The sequence below is a fragment of the Salmo trutta genome, chromosome 11 (genome assembly GCF_901001165.1).
Source record: "Salmo trutta chromosome 11, fSalTru1.1, whole genome shotgun sequence".
Taxonomy (NCBI): Eukaryota; Metazoa; Chordata; class Actinopteri; order Salmoniformes; family Salmonidae; genus Salmo; species Salmo trutta.
The window spans coordinates 7,372,589-7,400,518 of record NC_042967.1 but is presented as its reverse complement, the minus strand read 5'-3'; the positions used below and the strand labels follow the sequence as shown (position 1 = coordinate 7,400,518).

At 42.3% G+C, this 27,930-nt stretch overlaps 2 protein-coding genes across 3 annotated transcripts; both read right to left on the bottom strand.

The window, feature by feature from the left end:
- Nucleotides 1-438: 438 nt before the first annotated feature.
- LOC115201862 (zinc finger protein 583-like) lies at nt 439-24,390 on the bottom strand. 2 transcript variants are annotated; one of them, XM_029765739.1, is made up of 3 exons: nt 23,911-24,390; nt 2,285-2,415; nt 439-2,077 (listed from the first exon to the last, which is right to left on the bottom strand). In XM_029765739.1, the coding sequence occupies exons 1-3, from the start codon at nt 24,170-24,172 to the stop codon at nt 929-931; spliced, it is 1,542 nt and encodes a 513-aa protein (XP_029621599.1). In that variant the 5' UTR covers nt 24,173-24,390; the 3' UTR covers nt 439-928. The 2 variants fall into 2 exon arrangements, with proteins under 2 accessions (XP_029621599.1, XP_029621598.1); XM_029765738.1 differs by lacking the exon at nt 23,911-24,390 and adding an exon at nt 2,801-3,305.
- Nucleotides 13,043-23,349, bottom strand: LOC115201945 (zinc finger protein 300-like). The gene is made up of 3 exons (XM_029765836.1): nt 23,327-23,349; nt 20,417-21,552; nt 13,043-13,263 (listed from the first exon to the last, which is right to left on the bottom strand). The coding sequence occupies exons 1-3, from the start codon at nt 23,333-23,335 to the stop codon at nt 13,119-13,121; spliced, it is 1,290 nt and encodes a 429-aa protein (XP_029621696.1). The 5' UTR covers nt 23,336-23,349; the 3' UTR covers nt 13,043-13,118.
- Nucleotides 24,391-27,930: the final 3,540 nt, after the last annotated feature.

The window sequence follows — 27,930 nt, the reverse complement described above, 5'->3', positions numbered from 1 at the left end:
GTAGATGGGTAACAATAACAAATCAGACATCGAATATCTATTTAAGCATGCTGAAGTTAATTTCTTTACAAAAAAAGATTTCAGTTTTGAAACTACAGTAAAAGTGCAATAACTGCAGTTGACTGGTATTTTGGACACAGTAATTGCAGAATTACTGTTAATTATAAGTTATACTGCACTCTAACTGCAGTTACCTTGCAAAAATTATGGAAGTAAATAATATTTTGGATGCAGTATTTGCAGTATACTGCAGTTATACTGCACTCTGACTGCAATCTTTTTTTCGTAAGGGTTAAGCTGTGGATGATGTATTAAACCACTCAGACACATAAAAGATGCAGTCGTCATTCTGAACTGAGCTGCAGGACAGGAAGTAAACTGTTCAGGGATGTCCCCATTAGGACATTGGTGATTTTAATGATAAAAATGACAATTCAATCCATCTTAATTATACTTTATTACAAAATTTGAAGAAATCCAAGGGGGGTGAATAAAATTCTTAAGGAAAAGTCCCATTATATGTTTATTAAACATAACAAGTTTTAAATACACCATATGAAAACCACACGTCACAACAAAAAATATGCATGAACTTGATACTGCATTCATCTTCTCAAAAGTGTTTAGGGAAACATATTAAGTAGTTGAATGGAAGTAATGAAATAGGCATTTATGAACATTATATAACCTACACAGTACAAACACTATGTAACAGACTTTTTAGACTTATAATATGCCTTATATATCACACAATGTCTGCATGCAATATTCTACCCAGGAATATTCAACACTGAAATCTGTTACTCTTGTTATTCCAAATGCATCTGTGGATCTTTTCTGATGGCAACAATGAAACTTAATCTTTGTCTTTAATGCAGGGTTTGATCTAAACGTCAGAAGCTATCGAGTGGAATGTTTACTTTCTATGTTATAGAGTTGAATGGTGTTTTTGCTGGTGTGTCCTGAGGTAGCTCCTCTCTGAGAACCTTTTCCCGCAGTGTGTACAAGCGAATGGCCTTTCTCCAGTGTGGACCTTCAGGTGCATCTTCAGCTGGTCCTGGCGGGAGAACCTCTTCTCACACTGGGGGCAGCTGTAGGGTTTCTCCCCTGTGTGGACCCTCTGGTGCCTCTTCAGGTGGTGCTGGTGAGAGAACCTCTTCTCACACTGGGTACAGCTGAAGGATTTCTCCCCTGTGTGGACCCTCTGGTGACTCTCCACCTTCTGGAGGCAGCTAAAGCCTTTGTGACAGAACTTGCAGAGGAACCGTTTCTCTTTTGTATTGCCTGATGTTGCTCCCCCTCTCTGAGCCTGGGCTCTAGCCCTGTCGTTGGAGTTCAATACCTGATCAAAAAGAACGCGGCCGTGTAAATCGGAAGGCCCCATTGACGTGGACACTGGGTCGCGATCCCTGAACGCGTGTAAAGGGGAGTGGGTTGCGACATTTGGATTTGTCTCTAAGCTTTCCCTGTAGTCTAAGAAGTCACTGGTGTTGCCCTGCGAGTGTCCTAAGTGAGTTTCGTTTGCATTCCATGTCAGAGGAGTGTCGTCCTCCACTTTCACAATCATGTCATCTAAGACTATAACCTCCCCTTTCTTATCTAGAGACTCTTCAGAGTATACACTACTACTGTACCGGTTCCAGTCCCCTCTCATTGGATTAGTCTGTGTATCTAAGTCCACAGATATATCACTAGGTATCATCTCCGTTTCTGTAGCGTATGAACATGACGGATCATTGCCAGTCTGTAACGCGTCACCTGTGTCCTGATGTGACAGAACCGTCCTCGGGCTCGGGTTACCGTAAAGTAAATACTCTGAGCGGGGAGCAGGAGGACAGCCCAGTCGCCCCAGCCCCGTTAAAGTCTCGGTGTCTGTCTCTGACTTGAGTACGGCGTTCGGCATTCCACTGTACTCCGTGATGCTGCGTCGGGTCCTGGGTTGCACTGGGGCAGTAGTGGGGTCATCCGTGGCTACAGGGGGCGCTCCAGTCTGGATGTCTCTGCTATGCTGTGGGTCCACCTCTCCTTCAGACCTCTCCAGCTTGACCTCAGGACCATCAGCCTCTGTATCTGCAGACTGATAAGGAGAGAGGGGGTTATTACCAGTACATGAGTAGAATTTGATAAATATGTTGTAAGGAAGTCTAACAAGCTCCCCTATGGCAGATAAATTATGATGTACATGTAAGCAAGTTAATAGCTGAGGGAAGCCTTTCTGAAATAAATGGGCCACATCTGATTTACAAAGTAACTGTAATTTGTAATGCAACACTATGACACTAACCTCTATCATGATAACATGCTGGGTTGAGGTTCCACTCCCCTCATCAACAGTGATTGGTTGGTCATCTTTCCATGTATTGTGTCCCGCTGGCTTCACAGAGATCCTGTGGCCTCCAGTGAGATGTCCTTCACCTGAGAGAGTGATTGGGGATAAAGAGGAGGTTATGTTTGCTACTGTCAATGCTCAAGGCTATATTGAACACTATTGACAGTTTGGACACTGTCTATAATTGGCCAGGATGTAAGGAAACACTTCTCATAACTTCTTGATATACTATTTATTGATCTCTGTATTATGTTCCATGCATCACATTGTTTTCATTGAGTAAATAATAGGAAATGCAGTTAATCAAGAATATGGTTAGAATATGATATTGTGTCTGCGAAATTAAGTAATCAGGAGAATTATTGCATACTAGCCAAAAAACGGACCATGACCCAATTAACACATCTGAACACATGTGCAGAGGAGAACGTGGTGACAGGCGCTGAGCTATTTATTTTCTGCTAAATGTACCTCTTGCCATTCCTCTGTATCGGTCCAGAATATTGACACTACTCGTAGTACTCCCTGGGACGACGCGCCCTCGCGTCATTGTCCTCTCTGCGCGCTCCCGTGCCTCCTTCAGTTCCAGTTGCTGTAGTTTCCTCCGTAATGCCCCGTTTTCTTTCTGTCTTTGAGTTATTTCTAAACGAAACACTGCATATTCGTCGTCTACGAGTTTACAGATATCTGCCACAGCTGCATTCGCCAGCACCTCCATGATGGAGGCTATTTGAGTGTGAAAAACCATACAGTTAGCCATTATTAGCTAACGTTAACAGCTAGCTAGCGTTCCTTATATAAAACCTATAATTTAAGTCTTGTTTCCAACGCGAATAAAACACTACCTTGGGTATGTATGTGATGCTGTGCCGTTAAATGAGCATATGTTGAGTTCTAGGGTGTTAATAAACGTCTAAATACAACAATAAAACGCTAACTTTGAAAATATTGTTCACTTCCGTTTACTACTTTTTTTTGGTTTGGTTTTTCGACAGACTACGTCTTCAGTCAATTTAATTCCGGTTGGCATCCAATATTAACGTTGCATTACCGCCATCAACTGGACTGGAGTATAAATGGGAAAAGGAAAAACCTTGCCAACTAACCCAACATTCATTAAAAACCCACCCCTCATTCCATTATGTTGACCCTATCTGATCATCCACCATTCCAACAGCCTGGGAGGACAGAACGCTACCATGTAACTCTTCCGTAGTAATTTCTCATAATCCCAAGCACTTCTCTGCAGCCGCCACCACAACACCTATTTTCTGTGATTTACATTCCATTCCTGCGGTACAGTTGATAACCCTGGCAATGAACGCAAAAAAAGCAACCTTATTGAAGCACGTTTCGTTTGTAGGCCTATCGCTCTGTACTGGCAAAAGTCTACTACTCAACGGGATCCTTGACCCATCTTCACTGCCTCAGCATACGACACCTTCTGACTAGATGCTTTGTTGTGTATCGCTGCCCTTCACAGGTCAGAGTGTGAATCGCACATTTTGTTCACAGAAAAGGGGAATAGGAAAAAGAAACTGCACCTTCATCTAACCCTTCATATACACCACTATTCCCCAACAAACCCACCACTCCTTCCCACTACTTTGGCCCTAACAAATACTAGGATGGAACCCTTCCTCTCAAAATTCCCTGTAGTTCTTCTGCACTAAAATCTCTGACACCCAAAAACTTCCCTGCTGCTGCTACTAACGAAATGTATCTTCTGAGATTTCCATTCCATCCGTGCGGTACAATTAATAACCATAGTAATAAACACCAAGAAGCCAACCTTACTAAAGCACAAACTATTCGAGTCACTCTGTACTGGCCTATTACTCACATTGATCCTTCCAGGCTCCCTCACCCATAGCCCTCCATCTTCTACTTTCCTCACTGCTCTCACCCTGGCAACCTCACCCTGTCTCACTCGCACAGGACATTTCTGATCCCCAGCAGCATGAGCACCCCCACAATTGACACACACAGCTTTTCGCACCAAAACTACACACTCTTTTGTCCCACTGTAGGGGGTTTGGAACAAAAGCTCTCACCGGATAACTTACATATCCTAACATTACTTTATCAGGTAATAACTCTGTATCAAAACTCAAAAGTACCGACAGGGTCACTTCAGTCTTGCATTCTCCACCGGGTCTGCGTCACACCAAATGGTGCACCCCTTTACACTGAAGAGAAAGGATCTTATTGGTTGGGATCATAGCTCAAAGGGTGTGGTCGTTCCATTTGATTTCAATAACTTTTTGATTTGACGCCAACTTTCTATACATATTTGCACATTGTAGAAGTGGTCAAGAAAGTGACTTTTTGGGCCTGATTGCCAAAACATTTAGGAGATAGAGGTGCTTAAAGTTGATCCATTTTGCACCATTAGACATCCCCCGCCTGGGCACAGACGTCAGTTCAACATCTAGTTTTGATTTACATTTGGTTGATTTGTCAATTAACCTGAATTAAATGTGAAATCAACAAACAATTTAACTGGATTTAGGTTAAAAGTTGGGTGAAAAAACACAGTTTGCGTTTTTAGGTAATTGATGTTAAAGGATAAAAAAGTTAATAATTTGTTTGACTTAAAAAAATAATAATTACAAAATAGTTTGACAACCCTGTTTGTAAGCTTTTAAATTCTATCAAACTCAACTGTTATCTTTTCCAGTGATGAAGACATAGATGTCTCATGGTATGGTGGGGTATGCAAAATGGGTCAACTTTGAGCACCTTTATCTCCTAAATGTTTTGGAATTCAGGTCCAAAAAGTTGCTTTCTGACCACTTCTGCCATGGGGAAATATGTATAAAGGGGTGTGGTCAAAAGTGATTAAAATCAGATGGAACAACCCTAGATTGACTATTCCATCTACATTACCTCAGTAAATATTCAACTCTCCTTGTTTTAGCCTAGGTTTACTATTTCTCTAAAAACATTTACTCAAGCCTGTTTCAAATGACAAGTTAACAAAGGGTAATAAGGGGTATGTGGTTAATTACCCTCACCCCAAGACACATGATAGTTATAATATGTCAGCTGAAGAATGGTTCCCAGATATCCCCTGTGTAAAACTCAAACCACACTGCTTTCTCCCCATTGTGGACACTCCTATGTCTGGTAAGGTTACTCATGAAAGAGAAGCTCTTGTAACATACTTTGCACTTGAAGGGCCTCTCCTTGGTGTGAACGGTCTGGTGCTTGGTCACATTGTTCCCTGCTCTGTTCATGGATACTGTGGTGTTTGAATCATAGGAACAGGACGGTCTATCTATCAGCCCCAGGCCCTGCTCCATCCCTGCACTGAGACTGTAAAGACAAGGGTCTGGGCTGCAGACTGGAACCCTGACTGGATCCTCTGTCTCTCTGATGACCACCGGGACTGAGGTTGTTCAGTCCACCTGTCCACTGGTTGTGTTCTGTGTGGTGGAGTCTCTGTCTCTCATAGTTCATTCCTGGTTCTGATTTGGGAAGGAGGAGCGACAGCTCCTGATCCAGGGTCCCGATCCGGGGCCAGGATTTGTGACCAGCCATCTTAAACGTTCTACTCTCTCCTCTCACCAGCAACAGCAATATCAGCAGGTCCTCATGGACCGCAGACTATAAACACAAATTGATCAGAAGAGCATAAAGCTTTATATAAGATACTCTTTGCTGTAAACACAGAAACATGAAATTATATTATAAAATGTTAACCACAGTCAAGTCCATCTCTAACACTGTGATTCAAGTACCTAACAATATGGAGCCAATTGGAGTTTATTGTAAACCATTTCCATATGTGTTGATTCAAGAATTAAATATTATGTTTTGGTTCAACTGAGATAAGGTCAGTCAGCACTAGGTTTGCAAACCTACCGGTAGTTAACCAAAGTTATTGGAATCTTCAGTAATTTTGGTAATTAACAGAATCTATGGCAATCTTCGGTCGTTTCTACTTTAATAACTAAAAACATTTGTTCATATATATTGTTCATTTATTATATCTGTGTCCATATTGTCCATGAGTTTCTAGTAGATAGACCATCTGGTTCAAGAGAAAATAGTCAATTTAATGAAAAAGTTATCTAATCAACAATGGCGTTATTTTCAATTAACTCTGCAACTATTGACTGGGTTCACAACTGACACCAGTTTGACAACAAATACACGTTGACATTATAAAATAAATAAGCATGTAAAATATATATATATATATATATATTTCATGCTGTAACCCTCATGTTAAACACCAATGGTATTCACTAAGGCCCGATTGTGTACCTGTGTAAATGGAATGTTATTCCCTTGTTATGCACTTTTCTCTCTATGCGTATCCTGATCTTGAATTTAAGCATGAGAGTAGCATGCTATTCACCTGCTATTCGTTTAGTGTGTAGAACTAAGAAATGAAGGTGTGATGGGGGTGTGTCTACAGATAAGGTGTATTCTGACTTTGACTTAATTCCCCTCATAATTCCACCACCTTTACATGCGACGAAACCATGAATAAGGTCGCCGCGAACCTGCCGGTTCCAAGTGGAAAAATCATCTACTTTTTACAATAGAATTAACAGCATTCTCCATGCACTGTAATTTCTAAATGGATAAGAGCTATTGATAAGAGCTCGGTAAATGAGTAATCCGTTTGGAGAAGGGGATTGTAAATACATATAGCAATTGTTTTAAATTATTTTTCCTAATGATCCCTGGAGATGAATGTGAAACCAGTCATATGGAAGCAAACTGAAAATCATATCAACATGACATGTATTGCAGCCCTTTTTCCACTGTGAAAAAGGCTATAAATAGCTATGCTGTTATTCAGAATTTGAATTGTGTGCCCTCATAATTTGATGTATGCCTTTAGAATGTTTGAATTATAGCCTATACCCGGGCTTTTCTCCGTTTGATTTTACAATTTGTATCATGTTAAAAATGTGCCACTATCGGGAGTAAATCAGTAATACCCACATACATTTATAACTGTCACTTGTGTTAGTTTTCTACAATTTGTAGCCTACATTTTGCATCATTCTATTCCCTTTACCTTTCTTTCCTCTGTCACAACCTTGTAAATTGTTCCTGGGGGTCACTAGGATTAGTCGATCATATTAGGCTAATGTTGTGCAATAATTTGGGACATGTAGACTATCTTAATCATTATGGAACTCAGACCACAAGTAGCAGGTTAAACCTGGAGCCTGGCGCACGGTTCACGACGACTGGAGCATTGTCATATAGTTCCATGATTAGTGAGAATTAGGGTTGATTTATAGGACTATTGTTCAACCCCTATTGTACACTTTTTCCCCCTTCAAATATTTCATGTTGAACTTGAATATGACAACTTTCAGGATGAATCAAAACACTAGTTATTATTCATCAATATATTTAGTGCATAAAAGCTCTCCAAACTTGTATTTTTAATGATTCATACATACTTTCCTAACCCCAAAATGTTACTAAATAATCTACACAGAGTATTTTTTTTACATCTACCAGCTGTTGTTGAAATGGAGATGAATATGCATATATTTAGATATTTATTTGTTTGATCCTGATTTTCTGAATCCATTCTTTCAATGTGGACAAAATTAGAATTAAAGGTACACCGTATTTAAAGGGATGGCTTAAGATAAATGTACTGACAACCCTATTAAATGAAAACTTAATGTGAAAATGTGTTTGCCAGCAAATGGGAGGGTTTTCAGCAGTTGAATTAAAAAAAAAGCAAAGCCGTTACACACCTGCACAAGGTAAGTCTGAATACCAACTACTGAGAAGTGCAAGGGAAAGGCATGCGTAAGAAAAACGTAATTTCCTGAGTCAGAATCGGGCCTTATGTTGGTTTTTATTTAGGATAATGTTTTACAGCTTTGTCATTCTATTTGAAAATCATCTTATCTAATTATTTCATATATTAGGGCACACAGAGGGCCAGAAATGATTACAGACACCTGTAATAATCTGAAGTACCCAAAAAGGCAACTAGATGTCTTATGATAGATTACATCAAATCCTAGAAAGACACCAAAATTCTGGTAGTTTCCAGTAATATACCTGCCCTAGTCAGCACAGAGTCAATTTTGTCTTTTATTTAAAACAAAATGGTCATACACTGACTTTACAGTACAGTACTTTTATTGCACAAAACAATACATGTGAGAAGTTAAATAACTTTTCTCACTATGGTAACTTTTTACCTTTTCTGTAAATCAGGTACCTAAACTTTGATAGAAATTAATTTTGGAATACTTTGGAAAAGGTTCAACATTACATTAAACACCTTCACTACTTCATGTCAAGTAAACATGACTTAAGGCAATATAATTTCCTCATTATAAAACACCAGCATCAAACAACAGGACAAGGTTGTCACTTTTCATCAGTAAAGCATTTTTACAGACACCATCACACCAACCATCACCATATCATCTACTCTGTCTCATCATACTCATTCTTTCCTCAGTTCACCTCATCCAGTTCCCTACTACACCCCAAAACAACAGAATTAACTACAAACAAGCTAACTAGTACCTCATATCATACATGGGCCCTGTGCATGTTCTACACTACCGGTCAAAAGTTTCAGAACACCTACTCATTCAAGGGTTTTTCTTTATTTTTACTATTTCCTACATTGTAGAATAACAGTGAAGACATCAAAACTATGAAATAACACAAATGGAATCATGTAGTAACCAAAAAAGTGTTAAACCAGCTGCATGAGGTAGTCACCTGGAATGCATTTCAATTAACAGGTGGGCCTTCTTAACCTGTTAATTTGTGGAATTTCTTTCCTTCTTAATGCGTTTCAGCCAATCAGTTGTGTTGTGACAAGGTAGGGGTGGTATACAGAAGATAGCCCTATTTGGTAAAGACCAAGTCCGTATTATGGCAGGAACAGCTCAAATAAGCAAAGAGAAACGGCAGTCCATCATTTCTTTAAGACATGAAGGTCAGTCAATACAGAACATTGCAAGAACTTTGAAAGTTGAAACTAGCTCTCATGAGGATCTCTACAGCAAAGGAAGATGCAGAGTTACCTCTGCTGCAGAGGATATGTTCATTAGAGTTACCAGCCTCAGAAATTGCAGCCCAAATAAATGCTTCACAGAGTTCAAGTAACAGACACATCTCAACATCAACAGTTCAGAGGAGACTGCGTGAATCAGGTCTTCATGGTAAAATTGCTGCAAAGAAACAACTACTAAAGGACACCAATGAGAAGAAGAGACTTGCTTGGGCCAAGAAATACGAGCAATGGACATTAGACCGGTGGAAATTTGTCCTTTTGGTCTGGTACAAATTGGAGGTTTTTGCTTCCAACCATCTCAGCATGTGTGGTTCCCACCATGAAGTATGGAGGAGGAGGTGTGATGGTGCTTTGCTGGTGACAATGTCTGTGATTTATTTAGAATTTATTTAGATTTATTTAGAATTCAAGGCACACATAACCAGCATGGCTGCCATCACATATTTCAGCATGATAATGCACGGCCCCAAAAGGCAGGCAGGTATGTTCCTGTCCCATCGCGCATGAGCGAGTCCTGTACCTTCCTCCGAAACATTGGTGCAGCCGGGTTAAGCGGGCGTTGTGTCAAGAAGCAGTGCGGTTTGGCTGGGTTGTGTTTCGGAGGACGCACGGCTCTTGACCTTCGCCTCTCCCGAGTCGGTCGGTATGTTGCAGTGATGGAACAGGACTGTAACTACCAACAGGATACCACGAAATTGCACAATATGTAAACGAGCCGATTGTAGTCGACCGAAGCACCTTTCCTCTCAATCAGCTGGAGGTGTTTGCTGTTCGGTCTATGGTTCGGTTAGGGTCGCCCATATTGTGCAAGTGTTTGTCACGTGTGAATTGCATCAGTATTGAAAATAAAAACCGATATACTTAATGTCGAGTTGATAATACTTCCTTGTGGATATTTTGTATCAGATTACATCCGACATATGGACAAAGTAAGATGAAATGTAGTTTGTTCAACATTCTGACTTGGGACTGTTCAGGAATGCTGAGCCTACATGTTAGAGATGAGCTACCACACTGACAACCTTATGCCTAACTCTAACCTTAAATCTAGACCAAAAAGTATATTTTTGTTTTCATGAACTTTCACGATATATCCAATCTTTACTTTGTGGCTGTGGAATATAGTGGAAACCCTTTCAATCTCAGAGCAGTCCGTAATTGACCAAAAAACGAATGACTGGCTAGATCCCATTTTGTATTTTTTAATTTAACTATGCAAGTCAGTTAAGAACAAATTCTTATTTACAATGACGGCCGGGGAACAGTGGGTTAACTGCCTTGTTCAGGGGCAGAACGACAGATTTTTACAGTGCCAGCTTTTACAGCTAAGCTGTAAAACCATTCGGTTATTGGCCCAACGCTCTAACCACTATGCTACCTGCTGCCCCTCGGTGGCAAGGACAGAAACCTATAGGTTAGAAGGAAGCCAAGGAGACTAAGGCCATTTTAATTCTAAATGATAAACAAGCAAATCAAAATCAACACATCAAAAGGACAACATGATTTCTCATTTATTAACAGATTTGATAACCTAATTATAGTACATAGAGAACAGGTACCAACAGATTTCATGTTATCTAGAGCGTTAGTGACTGTCACTGTGCTGCTGGCAACAATTGAATGTTTTTTTGCCAACGTTTACTGACACCGGTCATTATATCGGAGTAGATAGCCAGAGTGAATTTATGTACCAACCGATAGTGTTACACTTCAATGACAGCATTTTTTACAACGCCAGCACACCAAACAACAAGTCTGTATCATGTGACCGCACCCAGATGCTCAATTGAGGGAATTAGTAATCCCCAAAAAACTCTTTCCCCAGGACACTTCACATGATAACTGGAATATTTCAGCTAAAGAATGGTTCCCAGATATCCTGTGTACATCTCAAGACACACTGCTACGATTTTTCCCCATTGTGGACACTCCTATGTCTGATGAGGTTACTAAGGAAGGAAAAGCTCTTGTAACATAGTTTACACATGAAGGGCCTCTCCTTGGTGTGAACGGTCTGGTGCTGCTTCACATAGTTCACCTTAGCGAAACGCTTCCCACACGTGGGGCAGGCGTATGGCTTGTCGGCGTCCGTCCTAATGCTCAGCCTCCCACGTTGTGACCCAATGACACCAGAGGAGGTAGAAGCAGGAGCCACCACCCTCAGGTGGTTAGTCTTTGAGCTCCCTCCTTGACCTCTAGCCATTGTTTGGGTGTTGTTGGGATTGTGTGCTGTGTTATAGGCTAGGTACCTCTTGTGGTGAACACCCATCCTGACCCTGTCTGTATTGGTGGGGTAACCTTGAGGTAGCTGAGGAAGCTGAGGAAGACTACCACCAGGGGGGTCACCCCCCACTCTCTATGAAGGCTGAAGCCCCAGGTGACCTGCTCTGTTCATCATGGATACTGTGGTGTTTGAATCATAGGAACAGGAGAGTCTATCTCTATCAGCCCCAGGCCCTGCTTCATCCCTGCACTGAGACTGTGAAGAGAAGGGTCTGGGCTGCAGACTGGATCCCTGACTGGAGCCTCTGTCTCTCTGATGACTACAAGGTCTGAGGTTGTTCAGTCCACCTGTCCACTGGTTGTGTTCTGTGTGGAGTCTTTGCCCCTTGTGGTTTGATCCCTGTTCCGACTCGGAAAGGAAGAGCGATGGCTCCTGATCCAGGGTCCTGATCCGGGGCCAGGGTTTGTGACCAGCCGCCTCAGAGGTCCAGTCTCTCCTGCCAGCAACACCAGACATCAGCTGGTCCTCATGGACTGCAGACTATAAACACAAATTGTACAGAAGAACATAAAGGTTTATATAAGAAACTCTTTGCTGTACACAGAAAAACATGACAATAATTATTAAATGTTAACTATATTCAAGCCCATCTCTAACAATGTGATTCAAGTACCCAACAATATGGAGCCATTGGTGTTATTTATAAAAATAATAATACAAATGTGTTGATTCAAGAATTAAGTATAATGTTTTGGTTCGACTGAGACAAGGGAAACTCAGTCTCTGCAATGATACAAAAATAACCAAGTCAGACAGCACAGAGTCAATTTTGTATTTGTCATACAATTAGGCATACACTCACATAACGTGAAATACAGTACTTTTATTGCACAAAACAATATATGTGACAAGTAGAATAATGTTTCTCACTATGGTAACACTTTACCTTTTCTGTAAATATGGTACCCTCACTTTCATGAAATTAATTTTAGAATACTTTGGAAAAGGTTAAACCTTACATTACACACCCTACCTACATGTCCAATTACCTCGACCAACCTGTACTCCCGCATATTGACTCGGTACCGGAACCCCCTGTATATACCTTTGTTATTGTTATGTAATCTTATTGTGTTACTTTTTATTTTATACTTTAGTTTTTGAGCAAATATTTTCTTAACTCTATTTCTTGAACTGCATTGTTGGTTAAGTAAGCATTTCATGTTAAGGTCTACACCTGTTGTATTCGGGGGATGTGACAAATAAAAATTGATTTGATTTTTACTACTTCATGTCAAGAAAACATGAATTAAGGCACTATCATTATCTCACTATAAAACACCAGTATCAACCTAAAGGGACATAGTTGTCACTCTTCATCAGTGAAGCATTTTTACAGACACAATCACACCAACCATTACTATATCATCTACTCTGTCTCATCATACTCATTCTTTCCTCATGTCACCTCATCCAGTTCCCTACTACACCAAAAACCAACAGAATTTTCTACAAACAAACTAACTAGTACTACATTACTATACATGGGCCATGTGCATTTTCTGCTGGTGTATCCTGAGGTAGCTCCTCTCTGAAAACCTCTTCCCGCAGTGCGTACAAGCAAACAGCCGCTCTCCTGTGTGGACCTTCAGGTGCATCTTCAGCTGGTGCTGGTGGGAGAACCTCGTCTCACACTGGGGGCAGCTGTAGGATTTATCCCGTGTGGACCCTTTGGTGCCTGTCCTAGTTAAAGGAGTTGGAGAAATTGACCTGGCACACTTGGTAGCCGAACGTGTGTATCTTCTGGTGAATCTCCCCGTTTGGGGAAACTAAAGGCTTTCCCATAGAGCGAACACGGGTAGCATGATTCCATCTGTACTACTGTCATTTGTTAATGGGCTTCTGTAGCCATTTAGTGTTGAGGCACTGGCATTGTCTGAGGTCTGGTTTAACATTAGGAGAGTGTGAGGAGGACGAAGGCCAGGGAGTGTCTGTGTTGTCGCAGGGTCCATGTTCCAGTTGATAGATCCTATGGAAGGCAGGCTGAAGGCAGCATCTGTTAGGGGGTTAACCTGAGGCTCCATCAGTCTCTCTGAATGACAACTATAGGAGCAGGACGGAGCATCGCTAGCCGAGTCTGTGTCTGTTCTCTCCCGTCGCATACGGACACCTCCCCGTCCCTGCAGACCAAATCTACGCCTCGCCCTGGTCTCAGCCAGTCTGTTGTCATGGAAACTAAGTTTGGCTGTTGTTTTATGTTCGACTGTCTGTTTCTGGTTGTGGTTAACAGTGTTGTTCCCTAGCCCGGCATTAAGGATGCTGTCCCATCCACTGACCTCCACTATGTTGCCTCTGGTCCTGACCTGCTCAGTGATGTCATCTCCCGGGTCCTTGGCTGCACCTGTCTGGGAATCCAAGATGGCTTCCCAGTCTCCTCTGTTAGCTTCCAGCCAACCACCTGCAGGAAGAGGTAACAAAATAGACTTTATAAACATGGCAGAGAACTCTACATATGGAGTTTTTTTAGTCAATTACCTAGTTAAGTTCATACATTATAATGTGTGTTTTTGTATGTAAACATAAGCAGTATTGATAAAAAATGTTGAATGAAGAAAATTACAAAAAAAACAATAGCCAGGTGCCTCACTATTCCCACTGAAGATCTATTACTGTATGTAGGCTATATGTATTACTATTCCCATTGAAGATCTATTACTGTATGTAGGCTGTATGTATTTCTCCCTTACCTTGCTCCCCCATCTTTAGTCCACTCAGCAGATCAATGCTCTCTGGTTCATCTTCTATTGTCTCCTCTTTGACTAGCAGCAGATCAGGCTTCCCATCCTCCATGTCTACTGACTGTAAGAGATACAGAGTGAGAGGATGTTGGATCAAGAAATCTGATATCAAATAAAAAACATTGGTCACATACACATGGTTAGCAGATGTTAATGCGAGTGTAGCGAAATGCTTGTGCTTCTAGTTCCGACAGTGCAGTAATATCTAACAAGTAATCTAACAATTCCTCAACAACTACCTAATACACACAAATCTAAAGGGATGGAATAAGAATACGTACATATAAATATATGGAGCTCCCTGCTATGGAGCATCTTCTGATTGGGCAATGAGGGATTGCGATGAGTACTATGCAAACATGTTAGTTGATTTGATTAGTTGACACTCTTTAATACTTTGATGATTCAAAGGCATGGTTCCACACCTCTCCTCCTCTGAGAGACTTTGTGGATATGGGCCCTGACCTAATATCATTCAGACAGTAGTTCACAGTGGGCTCACCTCAGTGAGACTGTGTGTGGTCCTGTGCTGCTCAGCTGGTTCCTCTGTGGGTTCAGGAGGAGGTGTAGTCTGGTTGTCCTCCATGACCATGGTCCCCTCAGGGTTCCCCAGACCCTCCTCACACCCCTCCTCTATTAGCTGCACCTCTGGACCCTCCTCCTCCTGGAAGAGAGGTGATACAGATTACACCGACATACACTCCCTCAGGTACGTACAGATGCACAGATAATAAACACACTTTCAACATGGAGTGTTTGTTTACCCATCCCCACTACACGAGTCCTATACTGTAGTTACATAATGACTTCCTTGTTATTAAACTCATCATGGTGGACATAAATATGTTGTGGGTAAAAAAATAAGTCAGCTGTAATAAGTAAAAAAATAAATAATTGCTGAACAAGTCACATAAGTTGCATGGACTCTGTGTGTAATAATAGTGTTCAACATGATTTGAATGACTACCTCATCTCAGTACCCTACAGGTTTTCCAATGCCTCGCAAAGAAGGGCACCTATTGGTAGATGGGTAAAAAAAAAAGAAGAAAAAAAAAAAGACATTGAATATCCTTTTGAACATGGTGAATTTATTAAATTACACTTTGGATGGTGTATAAATACACCGTCACTACAAAGATACAGGCGTCCTTGTGATAGGAGAAAACTGAGGATGGATGAACAACATTGTAGTTACTCCACAATACCAACCTAATTGACAGAGTGAAAAGAAGGAAGCCTGTAAAGAATAAAACATTTTTCCTAAACATGCATCCTGTTTGCAACAAGGCACTAAAGTAATACTGCAAAAAATGTGGCAAAGCAATTAGCTTTTTGTCCTGAATACAAAGTGTATTTTTGTGGCAAATCCAATTCAACACCTTACTGAGTACCACTCTCTATATTTTCAAGCATAGTGGTGGCTGCATCATGTTATGGGTATCCTTGTCATCACTAAGGACTGGGGAGTTTTTCAGGATAAAAAATAAACTACGCTAACTGCCTGCTTTCCACCAGATACTGGGAGATTAATTCACCTTTCAACAGGACAACAGCCTTCCCTGTAGCTCAGTTGGTAGAGCATGGTGTTTGCAATGCCAGGGTTGTGGGTTCGATTCCCACGGGGGGCCAGCACAGAAAAAAATGTATGAAATGTATGCATTCACTACTGTAAGTCGCTCTGGATAAGAGCGTCTGCTAAATGACTCAAATGTAAAAAAACAACAACCTAAAGCATATTAGCAAATCTACACTGGAGTTCCTTACCAAAAAGACAGTGAATGTTCCTGAGTGCCAGAGTTACAGTTGACTCAAATATACTTTAAAATCTAATGACAAGACCTGAAAATGCTTGTCTAGCAATGATCAACAACCAATTTGACAGAGCTTCAAAAATTTTGAAAATAATACAAGGGCAAATGTTGCACAGTCCAGGTGTGGAAAACTCTTGGAAACTTACCCAGAAACACTCAAAGCTGTAATCACTGCCAAAGGTGCTTGCTTCTACAAAGTATTGGCTCAAGGGTGTGAATACTTATGTAAATTAGATATGTCTGTATTTCATTTTGAATACATTTGCTAACATTTCAGAAAACATGTTTTCACTTTGCTATCATGGTGTATTGTGTGTAGATGGGTGAGAATTAAAAAAAATATTTAATCCATTTCGAATTCAGGCTGTAACACAAAATGTGGAATAATTCAAAGGCTATGAATACTTTCTGAAGGCACTGTATAAGGATAGGGCTAAATTGAAATGTTTCTTACAGAAGAAATATGAAATGCATAAGCATGGTAGCAATTGAAACGGAACAGTTTTGAGATCATGATAACTGTTGCGTCCAAAGTAGAGGACACAACAGTTCACCTGACACAATACTGAATCGCAACATTACACTGTTAATATGATGTGCATTTTACATTTACTATACTTTTCACCGCATTTGTTAATAACAAAATCTGAAAATACTCTTGATACTTTCAGTAACATAATAAGAATATTCCTGGAAAATGTAGGGTAGGTGCAACATAAGACAAAAAAATGACAAGGGTTTGAGTGAGGTCTAACTGGTGACTCCAAGTGGCAACACACCTCTCCAAAGTGTGTGCAGTTCCTACATAATTTCAATGCACTTTTATGACTCAAAGAAGTCTTCAACTACAAGGTGCTTTTTTGTTGCTCTCCTAGCTGTGCCGTTGAGGAACTGCAGCAAGCACACTTGTAGTCGTTTTGTTTGGAACACAACCCTGCAGCCTCACCATCACACAAATGCTGTTATCGCAATCCAGAACCGGACAATTTTAAAATGGCAATCTGGGTCAGGTGCAGTTCTATTGCCAACATGATTAGCTAAGTTATAAAATATGATATTACAGTGTTTGGCTTTCACAAGACAATTCAGAGAAACAGATGGTAATTTTGGTGCGCATAGAACGTCATGAGTGCATTCAGGTGCGTGTTCTGTGGTTAAAAGCTATAGGCTCATTCTGTTCAGAACAGGTTATCTTGTAACTGTACATCAAACATAGTGATCAGAAACGCTGATGCTGTACACTGAGTGTACAAAACCTTAGGAACACATTCCTACTATTGAGTTGCACCCCCCTTTTGCCCTCAGAACAGCCTCAATTCGTCGGGAGGGCATGGACTCTACAAGGTGTCGAAAGCGTTCCACAGGGATGCTGGTCCATATTGACTCCAATGCTTCCCACAGCTGTGTCAAGTTGGCTGGATCTCCTTTGGGTGGTGGACCATTCTTGATACACAAGGGAAACTGTTGAGCGTGAAAAACCCAGCAGCGTTGCAGTTCTTGACAAACTCAAACTGGTGCAAACTCAAACTGGTGCACAATTACATGAAGTTGATGCAAAGAGTCAATATTTGCAGTTTTGTTCCTTCTTTTTCAAGACCTCTGCAATCCACCCTGGCATGCTGTCAATTAACTTCTGGGCCACATCCTGACTGATGGCAGCCCATTCTTGCATAATTAATGCTTGGGGTTTGTCAGAATTTGTGGGTTTTTGTTTGTCCACCCGCCTCTTAAGGAATGACCACAAGTTCTCAATGGGATTAAGGTCTGGGGAGTTTCCTGGCCATGGACCCAAAATATCAATGTTTTGTTCCCCGAGCCACTTAGTTATCACTTTTGCCTTATGGCAAGGTGCTCCATCATGCTGGAAAAGGCATTGTTCGTCACTAAACTGTTCCTGGATGGTTGGGAGAAGTTGCTCTCGGAGGATGTGTTGGTACCATTCTTTATTCATGGCTGTGTTCTTAGGCAAAATTGTGAGTGAGCCCACTCCCTTGGCTGAGAAGCAACCCCACACATAAATGGTCTCAGGATGCTTTACTGTTGGCATGACACAGGACTGATGGTAGCGCTCACCTTGTCTTCTCCGGACAAGCTCTTTTCCGGATGCCCCAAACAATCGGAAAGGGGGTTCATCAGAGAAAATGACTTTACCCCAGTCCTCAGCAGTCCAATCCCTGTACCTTTTGCAGAATATCAGTCTGTCCCTGATGTTTTTCCTGGAGAGAAGTGGCTTCTTTGCTGCCCTTCTTGATACCAGGCCATCCTCCAAAAGTCTTCACCTCACTGTGCGTGCAGATGCAATCACACCTGCCTGCTGACATTCCTGAGCAAGCTCTGTACTAGTGGTGCCCCGATCCCGCAGCTGAATCAACTTTAGGAGATGGTCCTGGCGCTTGCTGGACTTTCTTGGGCGCCCTGAAGCCTTCTTCACAACAATTGAACCTCTCTCCTTGAAGTTCTTGATGATCCGATAAATGATTGATTTAGGTGCAATCTTACTGGCAGCAATATCCTTGCCTGTGAAGCCCTTTTTGTGCAAAGCAATGATGACGGCACGTGTTTCCTTGCAGATAACCATGGTTGACAGAGGAAGAACAATGATTCCAAGCACCACCCTCCTTTTGAAGCTTCCAGTCTGTTATTCAAACTCAATCAGCATGACAGAGTGATCTCCAGCCTTGTCCTCGTCAACACTCACACTTGTGTTAATGAGAGAATCACTGACATGATGTCAGCTGGTCCTTTTGTGGCAGGGCTCAAATGCAGTGGAAATGTTTTTTAGTGATTCAGTTCATTTGCATGGCAAAGAGAGACTTTGCAATTAATTGCAATTCATCTGATCACTCTTCATAACATTCTGGAGTATATGCAAATTGCCATCATATAAACTGAGGCAGCAGACTGTGAAAATTATTATTTGTGTCATTCTCAAAGCTTTTGGCCACGACTGTATATGACATGAGTTTTATGATATGGAAATGTGAAGTGCACAATTGGACTCATGAGTGTTTGGCTTGTATGACATAAAAGTGGTATTTATTATAATCCTTAACATCTCATCTTTCAAAATACAAGAAGTCCTCTTCATTTACAGCATTTCCTTCACTCAGAAAACAAAAAAGTTGCCCAATTAGCGGGAAAGATGGGGGCAACTTGTCGCGTGTTGTGCTCAAGTTCAGAACAGCTGTCAGTCAAAACCCAAACCGAGCCTGAGCACCGACGTCATTTATAGCATGTTACTGTACAGCCACTGCATTACTATTTAGGTGATTATCAGTGCCCAAATCTGCCACTTTCAACCCGTATACAGGTACGAGTCTAAAGGGTTACACATAAACAAGTGTTAAATACACCATATGAAAACCACACATACACGTGTCAACAATAAATACACATACATTTTCTCATTAGGAGTGTTTTGGGGGCCTCCCGAGTGGCGCAGCAGTGTAAGTCTCTGCATCGCAGTGCTAGCTGCGTTACTACAGATCTTGGTTCGATACCGGGCTGTGTCGCAGCCGGCCACGCCTGGGAGACCCATGGGGCGATGCACAATTGGCCCAGCGTCGTCCGGGTTAGGGGAAAGTATGGCCGGCCGGGAAGTCCTTGTCCCATCACGCTCTGGCAACTCCTGTGGCGGTCCGGGCGACACATTTGTGTGGCTTGGCGGGGTTGTGTTTCGTAAGATGCACGGCTCTCGACCTTCGCCTCTCCAGAGTCCGTGCGGGAGTTGCAGCGATGAGAACAGACTGTAACTACCAATTGGATATTACAAAATTGGTGAAAAAAAGGGGGTAAAAACATTTATTAAAAAATAACAAATAAAAAGTGTCTTGGGAAACAATTTAAGTAGTTGAATGGAAGTAATAAAACATATAGCCTAAACAGTAGAAACACAATATGTAACAGACTTTTTAGGCTTATATATCACACAATGTCTGGATGCACTATTCTACCCAGGAATATTCAACACTGAAATCTGTTTCTCTTGTTATTCCAAATGCATCTGTGGATCTGTTCTGTTGACAACAATGAAAATTCACCTTTGTCTTTAATGCAGGGTTTGATCTAAACGTCAGAAGCTACAGTATCAAGTAGAAATGGTTACGTTCTTGGTCTGTTATAGAGTAGAATGGTTATTCTGCTGGTGCACCCTGAGGTAGCTACGCAAACGGCCTTTCTTCCATGTGGATCTTCAGGTGCATCTTCAGCTGGTCCTGGCGGGAGAACCTCTTCTCACACTGGGGGCACCTGAAGGGTTTCTCCCCCGTGTGGACCCTCTGGTGCCTCTTCAGGTCACCAGCCTGGGCGAAGCGCATGTGACACTGAGTACATTTGAAGGGTTTCTCTCCTGTGTGGACCCTCTGGTGCCTCTTCAGGGTGCCAGCTTGGGCGAAGCGCATGTGACACTGGGTACAGATGAATAGTTTCTCCCCTGTGTGGACTCTCTGGTGAATCTCCACCTTCTGGGTGCAGCTGAAGCCTTTGTTACAGAACTTGTACAGGAACCGTTTCTCTTTACTATTGCCTGATGTGGCTCCCCCTCCCTGAGCCTGGGCTCTAGCCCTGTCGTTTGAGTTCAATACCTGATCGAAAAGGACACGGCTGTGCGAATCGGAAGGCCGCATCGACGTGGACACTGGGTCGCTTCCACTGAATGCGTGTAAAGGGGAGTGGGTCACGACATTTGGATTCGTCTCCAAGCTTTCCCTGTTTTCTAAGAAATCTCTGCCCTGTGAGTGTCCGTCTCCTAGGTGACTATCTGCATTCCACGTGGGAGGGACATCGCCCTCCACTTTCACAGTCACTTTATCTACGACCAGACCCTCTACGCACTCTTCAGAGTATACACTACTACTGTACCGGTTCCAATCCCCTCTAGAGAGAACAGTCTGTGTCTCTAAACCCAAGGATATGTTGCCAGTGTCCAGCTCTGTAGTGTAAGAACAAGACGGATCATTGCCCGTCTCTAACACGTCACCTGAGTCCTGATGAGAATGAACCGTCCTTGGGCTTGGGTTACCGTAAAGTAAATACTCTGAACTGGGAGCAGGAGAACAGCCCAGTGGCCCCAGTCTCTCTGGGTCTGATCTGTGGTCAGATCCTGTGTGCAAAAGCCTTTGTGTTACAGTTAAAGTCTCTGTGTCGGTCTCTGACTTGAGGACGGCGTTCAGCATTCCACTGACCTCCGTGATGCTGCGTCGCATCCTGGGCTGCGCTGGGGTGGTGGAAGAGTCCTCCAAGGCCACAGGGGGCACCACTCCAGCCGTTGCTCCAGTCTGGATGTCTCTGTTGTGTCGTGGGTTCTCCTCTCCTTCAGACCTCTCCTGCTTAACCCCAGGACCTGCAGCCTCTGCATCTGCATACTGACACAAGAAGGCTGCATTTAGACAGCAGCCCAATTCTATATTTTTTCACTAATTAGTCTTTTGACCAATCAGATCAGCTCTGAAAAAGATCTGATGTGAAAAGGTGTGATGTGATTGGTCAAAAGACAACAACGACAACAATGTCGTAGGGACGTCTCACAAGCTCCCCTATGGGTCATTCCATTTCATTTCAATCACTTTTTGACCGCACTCATTTTGATTTGAATGAAACTTTCCATGGTAGAAGTGGTCAGAAAGTAACATTTTGGACCTGAGTGCCAAAACATTCATGAGATAGAGGTGCCCAAAGTTGACCCATTTTGCCTACCCCGCCATACCACTGCAAAAGAGAAACGGGTGAGTTTGATATGATTTAAAATCTTACAAACAGGGTTGTCTATTTTTTGATTTCTTGAAAAATAAAAAAGTACTTTTTTCTTTAACGCCAATGATCTAAAAAAAAGTCCACTTTCTTGCATATGTTGTAGCTTATACTATTTTACATCATCTGAGATGTTTGTGTTGTGCCAGTCATCAGTTGAGGCACAGCATGCTCTTGAAAACAGGGTGGTGCGTGTCATGTTTTGACTGATAAATGTACTAAAATGGGAATACAATTTCAACTTTCAATTGGTACCAAAAAAGATGGTTGGCGGGCCATACATCAGAGAATGTTGACTTGAATGGGAATATCAGCTGTTTTATATTATACTATGAATCATCCATAGAAAACCTATTGAAATCATAGAACTATAGCTAACAGAATACACATTCTTACTTAAGTTGACATTCAACTGTGAATTGACCGGCGGCCATCTTTGTGGTAGTAATTGGAAGTTTAAATGCCCACACCAGCAGAAATCTACTTTTTTGAGTTGAAAGATGATGGCCATAGCTTACCCATGATGTTGTACAATGATTTAAGTTAATAAGTAATTGTTTTAATCAAAGTATGATATATTTGGGTTTGAAGTGAGAAATCCCAACTGTCCAGTTTGTGAAAATCCGTGTGAATGCGGTGTGTTTTCCTGTGAAATGACATACAAATGCTTTGCTATAAATGGCATTGTTCATTAATCAGAAACAGCTGTAAAGTTATTCCCATTTGCGACTGAGATGAGCCAAACAGCCTTGTGTCTGTATTAAATATACATATATCTGAACATTTTATAAATGGTATAATTGCATGATATGATAGCATTATGCAAACCCGTCGCCCCAAAATCAATGGTTTTGACCATTCAAGTTTTTCTTCACTTCACACAACACTGCTTTGATTGGTGTAACGTTAGCTAGAAACCACAAGTGTTTATCCAGATAATGAAAAGGCACCCGTGAAAGTAAAATTCAAGGAACTTATAGTTACATGCAGGGCCTAAAATTAACACCCCCCCCCCACCTGCCAAATGCGGGTAGATTTTGGCATTGGTGGGTAAGATGTCTATTTCACCAGCCACGTTGGCGGGTGGTCAGGGCTCCACAGTGCGAGCTTTTCACTTGCATTTGTGAATAAAAATAGTAAATTATGATTATGATGAGCTATTTTCAAAGTACTTCCGCCGTTTTGTTTCATAGCTGGTAAATTAATCGCACAAAGTCAAAGAACTACGAATCCTATATAGCCTATTCCACCTCGCGCTGTGAAGAGCTAAGTGAAATATATATTTTTTGAAAATCTGCGCGCAGGCATAATAGTTTATGAAAAAAAATACAACTTGACACATTTCATTTACAAAGTAACTAATTGTTAATGCAACACTATTACACTAACCTCTATCATGATAACGTGCTGGGTTGAGGTTCCACTCCCCTCATCAACAGTGATTGGTTGATCATCTCTCCATGTATTGTGTCCCGCTGGCTTCACAAAGCTCCTGTGGCCTCCAGTGAGATGTCCTTCACCTGAGAGAGTGATTGGGGGAAAAGAGGTGTTTAGGTTAGTTACTGTCAATGATCAATGCTATATTGTACACTATTGACACTGTCTAGAATGGTCAAGGATGTAAGGTAACACTTCTCATAATTTCTTGACATACTATTGTAACGACCCTGGGTTTATAAGCGCGGAAATCGACTCTGCCGCTCGAGCATGCTTTTGCGGCACAGTCGATAGCGCGCCGGACTTCGGGCTTGAAGGTCGAGGGTTCGAGACCTGCTCCCTGCTTGCTGTTTCATTACACTATGTATAGGTCAATTGATTATGTTCCATGCATCATATATAAAATGCTGAAAACCTGGTTAGAATATGATATTGTGTCTTTGTGCAAGATATCTAAGTAATCAGGTGAATTATTATTATTATCTAAAGCCACAAGCGCAGAGGGGAACGGGGCCACAGCCTTCTGCAAAATGTACCTCTTGCCATTCCTCTGTATCGGTCGAGGATCTTGACGCCACTGGGGCGACTGGCGAGGACGCGCTCTGCGCGCTCCCGTGCCACCTTCAGTTCCAGTAGTTTCCTCCGTAATACCCTGTTTTCTTTCTGGCTTTGAGACATTTCCAAACGGATTACTGCATAGTCGTCGTCTACGAGTTTACAGATCTCTGCCACGGCTGCATTCGCTAACATCTCCATGATGGAGGCTATTTGAGTGTGAAAAGCCATACAGTTAGCCATTGTTAGCTAGCTTTACCTAGATAACATATATTAACCAAGTCTTGTTTCCAACGAGAATTAAACACTACCTGAAGTATATGATGCCGTGCAGTTAAATTAGTAATATGTTGACTTACATGGTGTTAATAAACGTCCAAATAACAAATAAAAACGCTAAAGTGGAAATTGTTCTTGGTCACTGTTCACTTCCGTTTACACTGAAGAGAAAGGATCTTATTGGCTTGCGTCATAGCTCAAAGGGTGTGGTTGAATGAAAAGGGGTATGCGCGCTGTTCTTTGAAATACGGTACTGTTTTATTTTACTACGTTAGCTACAAGTTCTTTTCGGCGGGCGCCAACACAGTGTTTTGACCTGAACCGGCGCCTTCGCTTGACAACGCGTCGCTCTAAAAATATTGTCTGCTTCGTGGGCATAAGCGTGAACCTATTAAAGTAAGTAAATATATGTTTACATACTATTAGTGAAATATCACATCACTAAGGAATTAACATGGTCCACGCACACCAACAGTCGTGAAGAAGACACAACGCCTCTTCCCCTCAGGAGCCTGAAAAGATTTGGTTCTTCCGCTGCACCATTGAGAGCATCTTGACTGCCAGCAGCACCGCTTGGTATGGCAACTGCTTGGTATCCGACCGCAAGGCCATGACACAGAGGTCCTATTTTTTTTCAAATAAAATAAACTATTTTGTACACAAAGAAAATCCATTAGCCTATGGGTCAACATATAAATATTACTTCCAGTGTTGAACAAAGCTCAGAACGCTTATTCTTTATCTGACAGAGTTCTAATCGCCTGCCTCTTTGTAAACGAGTGGAATCATGAACAGTGCTTTGTACGCCTGCATTCCCATGGATTTGCCTCCCGGATTTGCCTTTTTAGCAGCACATTTACCGCTCTTTCAAAAGGTTAACTCCACACTCGCGGCACATGCCAAGAGCCTGAGACGTGAAACGAACTACCCCAGCTTGCAGTCGGCTCAAGTAGGCAACTACAGATGCTGCTGACAGTTTGTTTGCGAGATGCCGGACAAAAGGCAATTTTAAAACCGTCCTGTGACTCCTGCCGTGTCTACATAGGGTCCCCCCCAACAAACAAAAAACTACTCTCGGAGAAGGAGTGCACAACTGGTAAATTTGTCAGTCAGTCAGGTGGCTAGCTGCCGGCAGAGTCTTCTTCTATTGCAGTAACGTTGAAGGGCTCTGGCTAGTATTACTTAGCCAGCTAGAAGCCTACCTCAGCAGGAGAAAAAATTGTTACTAAGTTCTCAAAACTTTGCTTTACAGAGAGTAGGCTACTGAGACAGACAGTGATGAGGCGCTCAGTAGTGCGGCTGAGGCCTCTGCACAAGACGCTACAGAGGTGCGAACGGCACAGTATATCACTGAGGTCGAGCTCCCTGCCATCCAGGACCTCTATACCAGGCCGTGTCAGATGAAGGCCCCAAAATTTGTCAGACTCCAGCCATCCAAGTCCTAGACTGTTCTCTCTGTTACCGTACGGCAAGCGGTACCAATGCACAAAGTCTGGAACCAACAGGACCCCGAGCCATATGACAGCTTCTGCCCCCAAGCCATATGATAACTTCTGCCCCCAAGCCATATGACTGCTAAATAGCTACCCTGTCTATATGCAATGACCTTTTTTGCACTAACTTTTGACTCAACATACGCTGCTGCTAATGTTTTATCTATCCTGTTGCCTAGTCACTTTACCCCTAACTATATGTACATACAGTGCATTCGGAAAAGTATTCAGACCCCTTTTTTCCCCCACATTGTTACATTACAGCCTTATTCTAAAATGGATTATAGTTTTTTCCCCCCCCTCAATCTAAACACAATACCCTATAATGACAAAGCAAAAACATTTACAGAAGTATTCAGACCCTTTACTCAGTACTTTGTTGAAGCACTGTTGGCAGCGATTACAGCCTCGAGTCTTCTTGGGTATGACTACAAGCATGGCACATGCTTTGGGGTATTTGGGTAGTTTCTCCCATTCTTCTCTGCAGATCCTCTCAATCTCTGTCAGGTTGGATGGGGAGCATTGCTGCACAGCTACTTTCAGATCTCTCCAGAGATGTTTGATCTGGTTCAAGTCCGGACTCTGGCTGGGCCACTCAAGGACATTCAGAGACTTGTCCCAAAGCCACTCCTGCGTTGTCTTGGTTGTGCGTTTAGGGTCGTTGTCCTGTGAACCTTTGCCCCAGTCTGAGGTGCCGAGCGCTCTGGAGGAGGTTTTCATCAAGGATCTCTCTGCACTTTGCTCCATTCATCTTTCCCTCGATCTGGATTAGTCTCACAGTACCTGCTGCTGAAAAACATCCCCACAGCATGATGATGCTGCCACCACCATGCTTCACCATAGGGAAAGGGGGATACCTAGTCAGTTGTACAACAATGAAATGTCTTCTGCATTTAACCCTCAGAGAGTTGTGGGGGGCTGCCATAATCGACATCCACATCTTCGGATGGTGCCAGGTTTCCTCCAGAAGTGACGCTTGGCATTCAGGCCAAAGACTTTAATCTTGATTTCATCAGACCAGCGAATCTTGTTTCTCATGGTCAGAGTCCATTAGGTGCCTTTTGGCAAACTCAAAGTGGGCTGTCGCGCCTTTTACCGAGGAGTGGCTTCCGTCTGGCCACTCTACCATAATGGCCTGATTGGTGGAGTGCTACAGAGATGCTTGTCCTTCTGGAAGGTTCTCCCATCTCCACAGAGGAGCTCTGTAAAAGTGACCATCGGGTTCTTAGTCACCTTCCTGGCCAAGGCCCTTCTCCCCCCGATTGCTCAGTTTGGCTGGGCGGACAGCTCCAGGAAGAGTCTTGGTGGTTCCAAACTTATTCAATTTAAGAATGATGGAGGCCACTGTGTTTCTAGAAGACCTTTAATGCTGCAGACATGGTTGTCCATGGTTCTGATTTCTGTGTGCGCGTGCGCGTGCAAGTAGGAAAAACATGTTGACTTACCCTACTTGTTGAGAAACGCCAATGCTCGTTGGCTTCCCTTGCATTCAATGCTATGGGCGGCAAACAATGTCACTTTTTTTTTTTGCATCAGATAGATGGCCTACAGAGACAGAGGGGCGCTGTTTCGCTCGCTCAGATGCTTTCTCCGGTGAGACATTCAGCCTCTTGCGTATGTAAGGAAAATTATGAAAGATACTTTTTTTCCCTTCAATTTGAGTAAATCTGGCTTCTCTTGGCAACCATGAATACACACCACTGGTAGCCTACAGGCATTTACTATATTAGCCAGGTGAGGGCCTCAGATTTTCACTTTATCACATAGTCGGGCGGTTGCAAGTGGGTTATTAGCATTTGTGGGCAGGTGAGGGTGAACAGACAGCTGACCCACGCACCATTACCGCACTGTATCTGCGTGTGCCAATACCAGAGTGGGCACATTCCATGTTTTCTCTTAGGAAAATGTGGCGCCGGACAGACGACGTGACCAGCCATTTGAGAAAATGTACCAGACCCATATGAATTGGGTCCATTAGAGCATCCACCCACAGTGCTCCGAATGACCAAAATCACGATAATGCATCTTAACAGAACAAGCAAACAAAACAATTTTCTAACATTTGCGAAAATGCAATTCGTGGGAAAACACCATTCTTAACAGAGCACCTGGGAAAACGCTATAATAAACAGCAGCGCCTGATAGCGGTTCCATGTAACAGATTAAAATCTGTTAACCTTAGTAAAGAGGGGGAATCGAAAGATGCATCAACTAGGATGGGTTGCTATG